The 14,144-nt window shown below is 34.5% G+C and overlaps 1 protein-coding gene across 1 annotated transcript in view; it reads left to right on the forward strand.

Annotated features, from left to right (window-relative positions):
• Positions 1 to 14,144, forward strand: part of LOC128019574 (dual 3',5'-cyclic-AMP and -GMP phosphodiesterase 11A) — a 79,930-nt gene that overhangs the window by 52,810 nt on the left and 12,976 nt on the right. The window contains exons 6-9 of the mRNA XM_052605641.1: positions 4,598 to 4,730; positions 7,398 to 7,473; positions 8,605 to 8,672; positions 9,599 to 9,691. Of these exons, the coding sequence (XP_052461601.1) occupies positions 4,598 to 4,730; positions 7,398 to 7,473; positions 8,605 to 8,672; positions 9,599 to 9,691 (370 nt within the window). The remainder of the gene's footprint in view (positions 1 to 4,597; positions 4,731 to 7,397; positions 7,474 to 8,604; positions 8,673 to 9,598; positions 9,692 to 14,144) is intronic.

The raw sequence follows: 14,144 nt of genomic DNA on the forward strand, positions 1-14,144 counted from the left end.
AAAAAATTCTAATAGTTTGTTGGAACACCTTTAGCTTTGATCATATTGTGCATTTACAGTTGGGTGTGTTGAGGTTATTCATTTGCTTATCTGTGATGCATAACCTGCTATCCGGAACACATCGAATTCGTTGAATTCATGATGGCTCTTTTCTTCATTAATGCTGTTTAAAATGCCAAGGCTGTCTAAACATTTGAAATATTTGACCTCCTTCATAGCTCTATAAAGTAGACTATTCTGTGCAGGATTCAAATGGGTCAGATATGATTTTCGGTCTGCCCCAACATGCATATATGATTTTCTCTGTGCTTTCCTGTCCTGTCTCTGGTCTGCTTTACCTGACCCGAAACTTGCAAAACAGCTTTCCCAGGCAAGCATTCACACCTGTGATGGCTAAGGCCACACTTGCACTATGAATCGGGCTAGTTTATTTTGTTGTAGATTTTCTAATTCATTTTCTTTTGAAGAAGAAATTAATTTAAGGGATTAATTGTTTGTTTATAAATTTTATGTATTTATTTTGTCTTCCTAATATTTACCCCAAATATTTAGTGTTAGTTGTGCATGTTGTCTCATGGAAGATCAAAGAGCGACATAATTCATTACTAGAGTGCACGCTAGGGATTGAATAAAAACACAACTACACAAGATATAGGTTATTTTCTTTTAGTTTAAAGAGTCTTACCCGTGGTTCTGCCGGGATCCATGACTGCAGCATGGAACCAAGGTGTAATTAAAAGAGCGCTGCATTTCCTGATGTCCTTTATATCCTGTGTTAGGAATTATGGGAAATGTAGTTTGGGTACCACAAGGGTTTGGATTGTTTGTTAAGATTGTCATAATAAAGGGCATTCTTTCCATTTTATTTTATTATTGCTTTATGGTGAATGGAATTTAATGTTTAGAGTTTATTTGTGTGTATATTATACTTTTGTTTTTCATTTAGGTTTGATGTACAGACTTGAGTTCCCCTGTAATTATAAAATGGTTTGCTCTGGTTTGTTAAAAGGGTGTGATTTTGTCTTGGGCTGAGTCAGTTCTGGTGAGGGATCCCTGGAGTAACATCTGAGGCCCAGAACTCAGTAGCATGTTCATTTTATTTATCAGTTAGTTTTTCTCCCTTTTTCTTTCTTTTATTTTGTTTCCCCGTATTTTTTGGCTACTATTGTGAACTGTATATGAGTGTGGCAGTTAATAAAAATGTCATTTTGAAGATCCTATAAATGTCTCCTGAAGATTTCATGGAAGAACCCTGACAACACCCTTGTGTACTTGTAGTGTACTTTAAATCTTAATTTAAAAAACTTTACTTGCAGATGATAATATAATATTAAGTTTAGTTCACCGAAAAATGAAAATTAGCCCATAAATTACTCACCCTGTGTACAGTATTTGACTCTCTTCTTTCAGATGAATCCAGTCAGAGTTATATATATATATTAAAAATGTCTTTGATCTTTCAAATTGTTACATGGCACTCAGTGGGTGTTGCAGTGCTTCAGTCCAAAAGAAGTTAAAAAAAGTGCCTATCCTTAATAAAAAGTGTCTTTTTTGTTTAATTTTTGTAAGAAAAATATCCAAAATTTAAAACGTAATATTCACTTGAATCTAGCTTGTGCTCACTGTTGTACACGGAAGCAGCTCTGGATGGATGACATATGGAGGTCAGCTTTGCACATGTGCCGCTCAGAAGTGACACACATGGAAAAGCAGGGGAGAGATCAAAACAACGGTCATGAATTAGATGTACAAAACGAGGATTAGTAAAGTAGAATGTCAGAGGATTACGATATATGCCAAGAGTAGACTGGTTTTACTTTGCTAAAGTAAGGAACCTTTGCTTCCTTTACAAATGTTAACAAAAGTTGGTTTGTTGGAATATGGATATTTTTCTTACAAAAAGCATCAATTCGCTACAAGAGGCCTTTGTTCACCCCCTTGAGCCATGTGAGGCACTTTTTATTATGGATGAGTGCTTCTTATTAAACTTCTTTTGGATTGATGCACTGCCACACCAGCTGACTGCCATTAAACAGCTTGAAAGATCAAAGACCAATTTAATAAAACTCTGGCTAGATTCGTCTTAAAGAAGAAAGTCATATATAACGAGGGTGAGTAATTTATGGGCTATTTTTCATTTATGGGTGAACTAACCCTGTGATGAACTATAAAATGCCACTTAAGTATGCTTAAAGAGAGTGCACTTTCATGACTTTCTTAACAAACGTTTTTGAAAAAAGAATATCCAATTATATTTATTTTATAAATGATATTTTTTACTTTAAAGTACATTTGGAATGATTTTTTGTCTTGATTTAAAGAAGTACACTTATTTAGATGCCCTAACAAACTAAAGCAAATTTAAAGTACTTTTTATAATTTTAACTATAGTGAGTTATTCAATATTACATTTCAAATGTATTTTTAAATGTACTAAATTGCAATATCATCAATACAAATATGTAATTAATTACAAATATATTTAAATAAAACATTCAAGTTTCAATAGAAATGACATGACAAACATTTTTGTTCACCATAAATGCTTGTTAGTACATTCAGCAATACTTCAAAGAGAGAAGACAAAGACAAAGTTCAAAGACAAAGACAACCATATTTCAAAGACAGTTTCATAAAGACAATACTTGACATTACATACAAAGATTTAGTCCTTTTTCATTTTATTATAAATGTAAACTAGAATATGCTTTCATTCAGCTACAGTTAAGTGTCTGAAAACATTACATTCAGTTCACACTGAAGTGTTTTCTTTCATATAGTATTTTATTTCCTTAAGTATGCTTTTAAAAGTATGCTAAAGTCTACATTTTCACAGGTGCATTTACTTCATAAAATCACTTATCATTAAAGGATTATACAAACAACAAACTAAGGAAGCTTGTAAAAGCTGAATATATGTGTATATATATATATATATATATATATATATATATATATATATAATAATGAATATAATGAATAATCATCAAATTCAGACTAACAAAATGCAAAAATATGTCACACTGCTTCAAAGCTTTGAAATTATACAGCATCAGTAGTACATATTACTATTATACACAAGGCATTTCTCAAAGTTATGTTTTATTTAGTGATTTCATCCTCTGTGTTGTGTTGGCTTCTCTAAAGGTACAGCTGGAGCCATTATGTAAGGATGATTTGTCCTCTGCTGCGCTCTGAAACAGCTCGGGGGCCAAACGAGAGAGAGACACAACTCACAACACACATGCACATTTCGTGTGCTCGGTTACACCCTGCACTGCACATTCACACACTCCCATTCATCCCTTTGAATCCGACATTTCCTCAGACAGCAGCTCGCAGCGCCGCTAATCAAGTGTGATCTTTGGGGTGTGATCGAGAGTATGAGGGAAGATGTTTGATCAGACTCTCTCAGCCTTGAGCACAAGAGCCTGAAATGTACCACGTGAGATAGATTAAATCAGGCCTGTCTCTCCACTGCACGTGGGCGTTTATGAGAATCGGAGCGTTTGCTTCTCATTGCTTTTGCAGGCTCCATAGAGCCTTATTAAAAAAGCAGAGGAAAGTTCGTTAGCTGTAAATTACTGGAGAGGGAATGACAGTGTGAGCAGCAGCCGCGCTGTGGACCTCAGCATCCCTCAGCCCTTTCCCGGGCTGAAGTGTCTGAGGCTTTCTACATATATGTTTGATCGCTTGGTCCGAACCTACATTTAATTCCACCTGCTTGCCCTGCAAGTCTCTTTATACATTGCAATTTTGGGTCCGAACCATCCTACGTTTGCGTAATTGAAGAGAGCACCAACTTGAGTTCTAGCAGCAGGTGATTACTTGGAAATAGATTTGCAGACCTTTTCACTGATTTTGAAGAGAAATCTAGTTAATTGAATTAATTTAAACTTGGAAGAATATGTTAAATGGACCTGAACCCAATTAATTGCATTGACTGTGCACTTCTTGTAGTGTACAATACTTCAAATCTTAAAAGTATGCATACTTTTCAAAAATGTACTTGCAGATAATAAAATATGAATGAAATAAAAGGAAAATATTAATAGAGAAAAAACTTAGAGAGTTTCATGACTATATTTCTTAACACACTTAAGTACACTTTTAGTTGACATCAAACTAAAGCATATGTACTTGATTATAATAACTTAACTGTAAAGTCTTTGTACTACATTTAAAGTTAATGTTTTACTAAATTGATACTTGATATTACAAATGTGTAATTACAGATATATTTAAATATATTACTATGAAAAATGACATTAAAATATGTTTTAGGTAATAAATACTTGTCAGTACTTTCAGCTGTACGCTAAATCGAAGACAATAGAAGTAATTATGAAACTGCTTATAAAGATTTACTTACATCCTACTTTAAAGGATGTAAAAGGATTTAATTGTAAATATACATTAAAGTGTCCAAAACCATTATATTCACTTCACAAAGTATATTCTATTATTTTCATAGTAAGAACAGTTTTTAGTACTCTCCTTTTTAAGCCAAAGTACCGTATGAGCAATAGTAACAGTACTGGTTGTCTTGGGTTTGTACATAGCAGCACATGTCACCTCCTCTTTGTCTTATCCACAGTTTCAAGGACAGCATGGAAAAATCGTCCTATTCTGACTGGCTGATTAATAACAGCATTGCAGAGTTGGTCGCCTCCACTGGGCTTCCTGTGAATATCAGCGATGCCTACCAAGACCCACGCTTCGACGCTGAAGTAAGATCCCTAAACAGCAATAAATTTAATTACATTTAAATTAAATGTATGCATTTAGCAGACGTTTTTATCCAAAGCGACTTTCATTGCATTCAGTCTAACAATTTTTCCTAATATGTGTTCCCTGGGATACGATTCCCCAACCTTGTGCTTGCTGACGCAATGCTCTACCACTTGAGCTACAGAAATAAATGATACAATTGGAATAGAAAAATAAGCTGAGTATATGTAAATTCAGTAGCAGATATTGTAGCCTATCAAAGTACGTAAGCGTGGCTGATGGAGTTTTTGCTAAAAACAACATAACTTTATTATCGTTGTAACTTAAAAAAAAATGTTAATGGTTTTTACAATAGAAGATAATGGGGCAAGTGCACCAGAGGGTTTAAAAGCAGACATGTTCTTTGTTAAATTATATATAAAATATATTGTTTGTCATTGACAAATCATCTATAAAGTTTTATTCTGGGCAAATGGTTATGTGTTAATAATATATTTCCTGGGTGCAGCTGCTCCTTTTAAACAGTGTTTAACCATTGAGAACTATGAGTGCCAATTAGAATATATTATTATTTATAAAATAAAATTATATATAAATAAACCAATTATCACATAGACCAAAAAATTCAAATAAAATATTGGTACATTCGACTAACATTAAATAAATGGTTATTAAGAAATATGTATTTACCGTATTTTTCGGACTATAAGTCACACCTAAGTATAAGTCACATCAGTCCAAAATGCGTCATGATGAGGAAAAAAACATATATAAGTTGCACTGGACTATAAGTCGCATTTATTTAGAACCAAGAACCAAGAGAAAACATTACCGTCTACAGCCACGAGAGGGCGTTCTATGCTCTCAGTGTAGACTACAGGAGCACCTCTGGTGGCTATAGTCGGTAATGTTTTCTCTTGGTTCATATCAAATTAATTTTGATAGATAAGTCGCACCTGACTATAAGTCGCAGGACCAGCCAAACTATGAAAAAAAGTGCGACTTATAGTGCGGAAAATACGGTATTTGTCATTTTCAAAAGTTTTTTATTATTAACATTATTTAATTAATTAATCATTCATTCATTCTTAAGTGACACTTGTGGTACTGTAGAAACCACTGTTTCTGCTGCTCCAGAGGTGCCTCCTGCTGGTAGAGAAAGAATTTACATGTTCAATAATAAGCCTGCGGTAACATGTTTTTTGTTGTTGTTGCTCTCTTTTTTTTCTGTTTTCTGCAGCAACTCTGAGCACTTCTCATATTCTTTATCCTAGCTAAAGCACTTTTGTTTCACAAAAGAACAAAGAACAATCAGCCTATGTTAGAGTTTAAAGTTAAAGATATTAATATCAATAAGGTGAATCTTGAGAGTCTTATGTTTATTTGATGATTTCACATTTCTTGTTTGTATGAAGGCTAAATACAAATAAAAGTTGAACACTTATTTATTTGTGCCGTTTTTAATTCTTAAATATATAGTTTTAAAGGAGGAGGTATCATTTTCATTTTTTTTTTTAGAAGTTTGTAGGTACAGACATCCATTGTGGGTGTTTTTGGCAGTTATTCTGAGGCTTATATATATATATATATATATATATATATATATATATAGTTCATATCGATATTGGAATTATATTGTATAAACCGAAATTAAGAAATATATCTTGATAATTTTTGGCCATATCATCCAGCCCTAGCTTATTCATTTGTTCCCTTATTTTAGGTATATTGTGGCCATACTGTGCTAACTTCTTCCCTTGTTTTAGTTAATATGAATGTCAGTCACAGAATTTATTTTTATTTTTACACAAACAAGTTTTATAAGCAATTCTAACACACCAGCCTTTATTCTGGGTCAGAAATACTGATTAATCTAGGAATTTTTTTTCTTCTCTTGAAATTGTGTGACTATTTCCCATTAGGGTCATGAACATGGCTGTAAAATTTTGACACTCTGAGTTGTTTTGGGATGTGTGTACATAATTCAACTATTTTCTAAGGGTATTTACATTTATGCATTTGGATGCTTTTATTTGCAGAAATATATGCAGCATTGAAAGCATGATTTTATATTTCATGTGAAATGAAAGTTCATGCATGTGAATTTTGTTAGTAATCCAACCCATGATCTTGCTAAAGCCATGCTCTACAGTTTAAACTGCTGGAAAGAACACGCATCATAAATTGTTTGTTGGGGTGTTGATTTCGACTTACTGCACCTTTAAAGGTTTACACACTTAGAATCCAGTTAGTATCATAACAATCATACCAGAATTTTAACATAATAACAGGTCTATTCTAAGTTTCACACTATATATTGTTGCAGTGTTGTGGATGTAACAATATGCATTTTAATTTTAGAATTGAGGGACTAGTCAAAATTATATTTGGTGGTAATAACAGCATATTACAGATGCTACAGAAAGAGTTGTCTTTAACCCAGAATCTTCCATAAAACAGCATGATTAAAGATGAGAGAGACTTCTGCTCTGCATAAGACCTTGGACCTCTGTCGGCTCTTGTGTGTCTTCAAAATGCCAGCAGCACAAGATTATATAACACCATGTCTTCAGATGATCTCATATTTTTGCTCACTTCTCACATCCTTACATTCAGATCATTTGGTTTTTGATATGGTGACAAGTGTTTGTTTGTGCTCTTTTCAGGCAGATCAGTTTTCTGGCTTCCATATTAGATCTGTCCTGTGTGTCCCTATCTGGAACAGTAACCACCAAATCATAGGTAAGTTTTCCAGTTAACCACTGTTTTTTCACTACATACAGTATAGTATGATGTTCCCTGCTCTGCTGTGTTGTACATGTTGTGTGCTAGAGTTCAGTGATGTGTGTGAATAAATGGAGGACAAACATGTTTATGCATGATCATGTGTGTTTAAATGTGGGGGTCATATCAGTGTGTGTGTGTGTGTGTGCTAATGCTGCACAAGCACAGTGTGTGGGTGGATGTGTGTGTGTGGGAGGACTCTGTCAGGGACGGAAAGTCATTATGAACACAAACAGCCAGTAGAAGCAGAAGTCAAGGATGTCTTCATTCAAAAGATTTCTCTCTCCCTCTCTTTCTCCCTTTCTTCATCACTGCTGTAATTTCAGAACCAGTTTTCCTTTCTCTTAAATCATGTATAAAGCCAGTGTGGAGGCATGTCAGCACAATGAGAGGAGAGAAAGATTTAGTGCAGAAACTAAAAAAATTTCGTGCAGAAACCACACTGTCCATAGTTATAATTTATATCCATATAAATACTCTAGTTTTTTTTTTTTAATCCTTGAGTATGTTCAGATTCTGAATGACATTCAGCATACTACTGTTTTTGTAATATGCATGGAAGAAATACCCGGATGATCTACTATAAACATGTGCACTACACAATTAAAGTAAATGAGAATGAGAAGCAATATCAACCTGCTGCTTTTTAACATTTCCTCCTTTTGTATGAATATATAATATATCCACACAAAAGAGCATTTTTAAAGACACTTCTTTGTTGACTGTTTTTTTTTTTTTTTTTTATAAAAAAACATGTACAAGATGTCCAAAGTGAGTATGTTTCTGATTGACTGTAATAAGATGGTGAGGATGGGGGGTAGTGTTAGGTGTGTGAACGGGGGGTGAGGGGTGGGGTTTGCACTTTAAAGGATCAATCATTCTAATTACATACTAAAACAACAGCACACTGTTTAATTAGCAATGTAGAAAGAGAGAGAGAGAGAGAGAGAGAATGGGGGTGGGGCGAGGAAGAGATTCTTAACTCCTGAATCCATCATCAATGACTGCTGTGCATTACTCTGCTTTTAAGGATCCGATATGGGTCATGAAACACAACATGCAATCTCACTGTCTTCGTGTATGTTTTAGGTGTGGCTCAGGTCTTGAACAGGTTAGATGGAAAACCATTTGATGATGCAGATCAGAGGCTGTTTGAGGTATGACATCTATGAGATCTCTTTATGAGTGTTTTGCGATCATCAAGCATGATGTAAGTGAACTGTACTGCAGACCAAAAGATTCACTTCAAAGGATTCACATCACACACACATACAAAATCACATAATTAGTTAACTGAAAGGGTCTCAGAGCAGTTTGGGAGAATTATGGCTGATGTGTCTTCTCCAAATGAACTAAGAATAAAATTGTTTTTATAATATGATGATATAATATTGAATATTAAAAGTTGGCTCAGATGTTTATGTGTGGAACCCATCTTACTTATTATATTATCTTACAATATATTGAATAATATCGTAAAATTAACAATATTATATTATATTATATTAACAATATTAAAATATTTATAATCAGAATAGTCAGAATTAGCAGTGTTAACAGTTAATATTTATTGTTAATAATAGTACACGTATTCATAATTTAATATGTGACAAAATAATGTTTATGCATAAAATACATATTATATATTACAATAATATATATTATCCATACAATATAAAGGTGTATTTGTAAAATAAATTCTTAAATTGATTTTGGCATGAATAAAGCATCTGTATTTTGTTTTCTATGCACTATATGGACAAAAGTATTGGGGCACCTTGTCATCCAGTTTGCATTTACAAAATGGGTCATTCTGAAGAGTTCAGAATTCAAGGGCTATACTGTATTAGGATGCCACCTTTACAATTAGTCAGTTTGTGAAATTTCATTGCTGCTAGATATTCCACAGTAAACTGTAAGTGGTTTTATTGGGAACTGGAAGCACTGGGGAACAGCAGAAACTGAAACATGATGATCATGTAAAGTCTGAGCGGGTGACTGAGTGATGAGGCACATGATGTGTTAAAGTGTGTTACAGGAATAACTGTATTTGTGACTACATAGTCTCTTTCTCTCTCCTTAGGCATTTGTGATATTCTGTGGACTGGGAATCAATAACACCATTATGTATGACCAAGTGAAGAAGTCTTGGGCCAAACAGTCTGTAGCTTTGGATGTATGTCTCTCTGAAACACACACACTTCTAGACTGTGATTGGTATGACATTTCCAAAGTGGGGGCAAATTAGTTGGAGATTTTAAAATTGGTGGCTTGTTAGATTAGAAACCTATGACTGGTAAGATGATTCAACACAAGCAAAGATGGGAGCATGTGATTGGTGGAATATTGACCTAGTTCCAGTTAGTGGTGGAGCTTCAATGCAAGAGCCAGAGGAGCTGTATTCACTCCTGACTCAGAGTAGATCTGACACTCAACCATCGGGGATCATATCACGGAAATCTGGATTTTGCTTGCTATTTTGACATAAGTAGTTTAACATACTATGTAGAAAAACTGCAATGTTCAAAGCTCTCAGTTCATCCAGAACATTTTATTGAAACAAAGCTTTCACACCAAAAACAGCCTGTTTAATTCAGTCAGTGGGTGGAAAATGATCAATTCAAACCAAATTATTACTGTGTTGGTGCAAGAAACCCTTGCTGACATTATTAACAGACATAAAATGCTATAAAAGAGCAGAATATAACCCCTTTAATCTAACAATGAAACAGTAGGACACAGAGGAATAAATCCTCACCTTCAAAGCCTTCAATCGAACAACTTCAATCGAACAAAACCCTCGTCTGGAAACACAGATGATGGTGTGTTTACAGTCAGAACACTCCGCTGCCCTTAGGTTGTCTTGTTGTTGTTGTTTTAAGTTAAATGGTAAACCTTTACAATAATATTATTTTACATATCAGTTAACAATGGTAGATGTATTAACTACCATTAACTGTCATCGAGACATTTTTACAGTATTTATTAATCTTTAACATTAGTAATACAACTATTCATTGTTAGCTCAGGTGAGCTCCATTAGATACTATTAACAGGTACAACATTTGATGTTGTAGTATTCAACATTTATTGATAAATTATTACAGTTAATTGAGATTTTTAATATTATGTTCAGTTCTCACTTTGAACATCTAAGTCTTGTTTTATTTATAGCTGGAAATAATCTCTGCAGGAGGACATGATCATCAGGTTTTGTTCGTGCAGCTTGAGTGCTGATGTTATTAACCCTGTGAAGCCTGGCATATGAAAAATAGTCTTTTTTATGAAAACAGTTTATTGAATGTTTACACAATACATACACACACACACACACACACACACACACACACACACACACACACACACACACACACATATATATATACAGTGGGGCTCGAAAGTTTAGGCACCCTTTGCAGAATCTGTGAAAATGCGAGTAATTTTCAAAAAATAAGAGAGATCATACTAAATGCATGTTATTTTTTATTTAGTACTGTCCTGAGTAAGATATTGTACATAAAAGATATTAATATTTAGTCCACAAGACAAAAAAAAAATGCTGAAATTATTAAAATAACCCCACTCAAAAGTTTGGGAACCCTTGGTTCTTAATACGGTGTTCTGTTACCTGATGATCCTCGACTGTCTTTCTGTTTTGTGATGGTTGTGCATGAGTCCCTTGTTTGTTCTGAACAGTTAAACTGAGAACTGTTCTTCAGAAAAATCTTTAAGGTCCTGCAGATTCTTCAGTTTTTCAGCATCTTTGCATATTTGAACCCTTTCCAGCAGGGACTGTATGATTTTGAAATACATCTTTTCAGACTGAGGACATTTGAGGGACTCAAACACAACTATTAAAATGTTATGTGTGTGTGTGTGTGTGTGTAAACCTAAGCTGATTCAGTCCAGTAGATGTTCATATTGTAATATTGCTAACAATATAAAAGTTATTCCTACCTTTACTTTATAAAAATCACTTTTCACTTGTTTAAAGTTTGAGCTATCAATTGAGAAAGCAGAAGGCATGTACTGTTTCTATACAACAGCAATTTTTTTGATCGTGTTGATTAGTACAGAGGCCTTAAAAATATGTGAATAAAATATGATACAGTAGGCTTTAAAGGCTTAATACATAAGAAGACAAACCATATATTAAGAAATTCTGATCAGTTAAAAAGGTCAGAAAGTGCTGTTTTTCCATGCATTAAAGGGATCGTTCACCCATCTCATTTTAGCTTTATATGACTTTCTTTTTTCAGACGAATACAGTCAGAGTTACAGGTGCTTCTCAATAAATTAGAATGTCATGGACAAGTTAATTGGACCCACTTTATATTAAGTGGCCTTAATTACTATGTACTTACATTTTAATTAATAATTTAGTACAATGTACTTATTGTGTACATGTTTTTACATTGTACTTATATTTAAAAAAAAAAACTACATGTAATTACATATGTATTTAAATTCTGTAATTACGTTTATAAATACACTTTTGACCCATACTTTACACCTTAACCCACCCTTAAACTTACCCATACCACCAACCCTCTCCCTAACCTTACCCCTATCCCACCTCAATAGCAGCAAAAGTGTTTTACAATACAAAATGAACACAATAAGTACATTGTACTTATTTTTTTATGTAAGTACATAGTAGTTAAGGCCACCTAATATAAAGTGGGACAAGTTAATTTAAGGAATTCAACTCAAGTTGAGAAACTTGTGTATTAAATAAATTCAATGCACACAGACTGAAGTAGTTGAAGTCTTTGTTTCTTTTATTTGTGATGATTTTGGCTCACATTTAACAAAAACCCATTCTCAACAAATTAGAATAGACATGCCAATCAGCTAATCAACTCAAATCACCTGCAAAGGTTTCCTGAACCTTCAAAATGGTCTCTCAGTTTGGTTCACTAGGCTAGACAATCATGGGGAAGACTGCTGATCTGACAGCTGTCCAGAAGACAATCATTGACACCCTTCACAAAGAGGGTAAGCCACAAACATTCATTGCCAAAGAAGCTGGCTGTTCACAGAGTGCTGTATCCAAGCATGTTAACAGAAATTTGAGTGGAAGGAAAAAGTTTGGAAGAAAAAGATGCACAACCAACCGAGAGAATCACAGCCTTATGAGGATTGTCAAGCAAAATCAATTCAAGAATTTGAGTGAACTTCACAAGGAATGGACTGAGACTGGGGTCAAAGCATCAAGAGCCACCACACACAGACGTGTCAAGAGATTTGCTGAACCACAGATAACGTCAGAGGCATCTTACCAGGGCTAAGGAGTAGAAGAACTGGACTGTTGCCCATTGGTCCAAAGCCCTTTTTTCAGATAAGAGCAATTTTTGTATTTCATTTGGAAATCAAGGTCCTAGAGTCTGGAGGAAGGCTGGAGAAGCTCATAGCCCAAATTGCTTGAAGTCCAATGTTACGTTTCCACAGTCTGTGATGATTTCAGCTGCAATGACATCTGCTGGTGTTGGTCCATTGTGTTTTTGAAAACCAAAGACACTGCACCCGTTCACCAAGAAATTTTGGAGCACTTCATGGTTCCTTCTACTGACCAGCATTTTGAAGATGCTGGTTTCATTTTCCAGCAGGATTTGGCACCTGCCCACACTGCCAAAATCACCAAAAGTTGGTTAAATGACCATGGTGTTGGTGTGCTTGACTGGCCAGCAAACTCACCAGACTTGAACCCCAGAGAGAATCTATGGTGTACTGTCAAGAGGAAGATGAGAAACAAGAGACCAACAAATGCAGATGAGCTGAAGGCCACTGTCAAAGAAACCTGGGCTTCCAGACCACCTCAGCAGTGCCACAAACTGATCACCTCTAAGCCGCGCCAAATTGAGGCAGTAGTTAAAGCAAAAGGAGCCCCTACCAAATACTGAGTAAATGGCCAGTAAATTAACTTTAATTTTTAGAAGGCCAACAATTCACTAAACAATTTTTTTATTGGTCTTATGAAGTATTCTAATTTGTTGAAATTGGTGGGTTTTTTGTTCAATGTGAGCCAAAATCATCACAATTAAAATAACTAAAGACTTACATTTACTTCAGTATGTGTGCATATAGATTACTGTTTATAAAGTTTTAAATACAGATATTTTTCTTACACAAACTCATCACTTTAATTCACTGACACCAGGAGCCGTGTGGAGCACTTTTTATGATGGATGTATGCACTTTATTTTGCTTCAAAATATCGATCCCCATTCACTACCATTATATGAAGCTTGGAAATGCCAGGACATTTTTAATGTTACTCTGATTGTATTCATCTGAAAGAAGAAAGTCATAAACCTAGGATGGCTTAAGGGTGAGTAAATCATGGGGTAATTTTAATTTTTTAGGTGAACTATCCCTTTAACATACTTTAAAGACAAACTGAAAGGACTGGCAAAAATATAGTAATATAGTCATTGAGCAATGATTGTGGGAGAGAAAAAATGAACCAGCAAAAGTGAGTATGCTCCTTTTGTTAGCTGCATAATTACATTACAGAGTGTGCAGGAGTGAGTGTGAGCATTAATTGAGTTGCTGAAGCCTTTCTAAAACTAGAGGACTGCATGATCTGACAGTACATATGTAAAGCGGTTCCAGATTGTCAGTATATT

The sequence above is a fragment of the Carassius gibelio genome, chromosome A9 (genome assembly GCF_023724105.1).
Source record: "Carassius gibelio isolate Cgi1373 ecotype wild population from Czech Republic chromosome A9, carGib1.2-hapl.c, whole genome shotgun sequence".
Lineage (NCBI taxonomy): Eukaryota > Metazoa > Chordata > Actinopteri > Cypriniformes > Cyprinidae > Carassius > Carassius gibelio.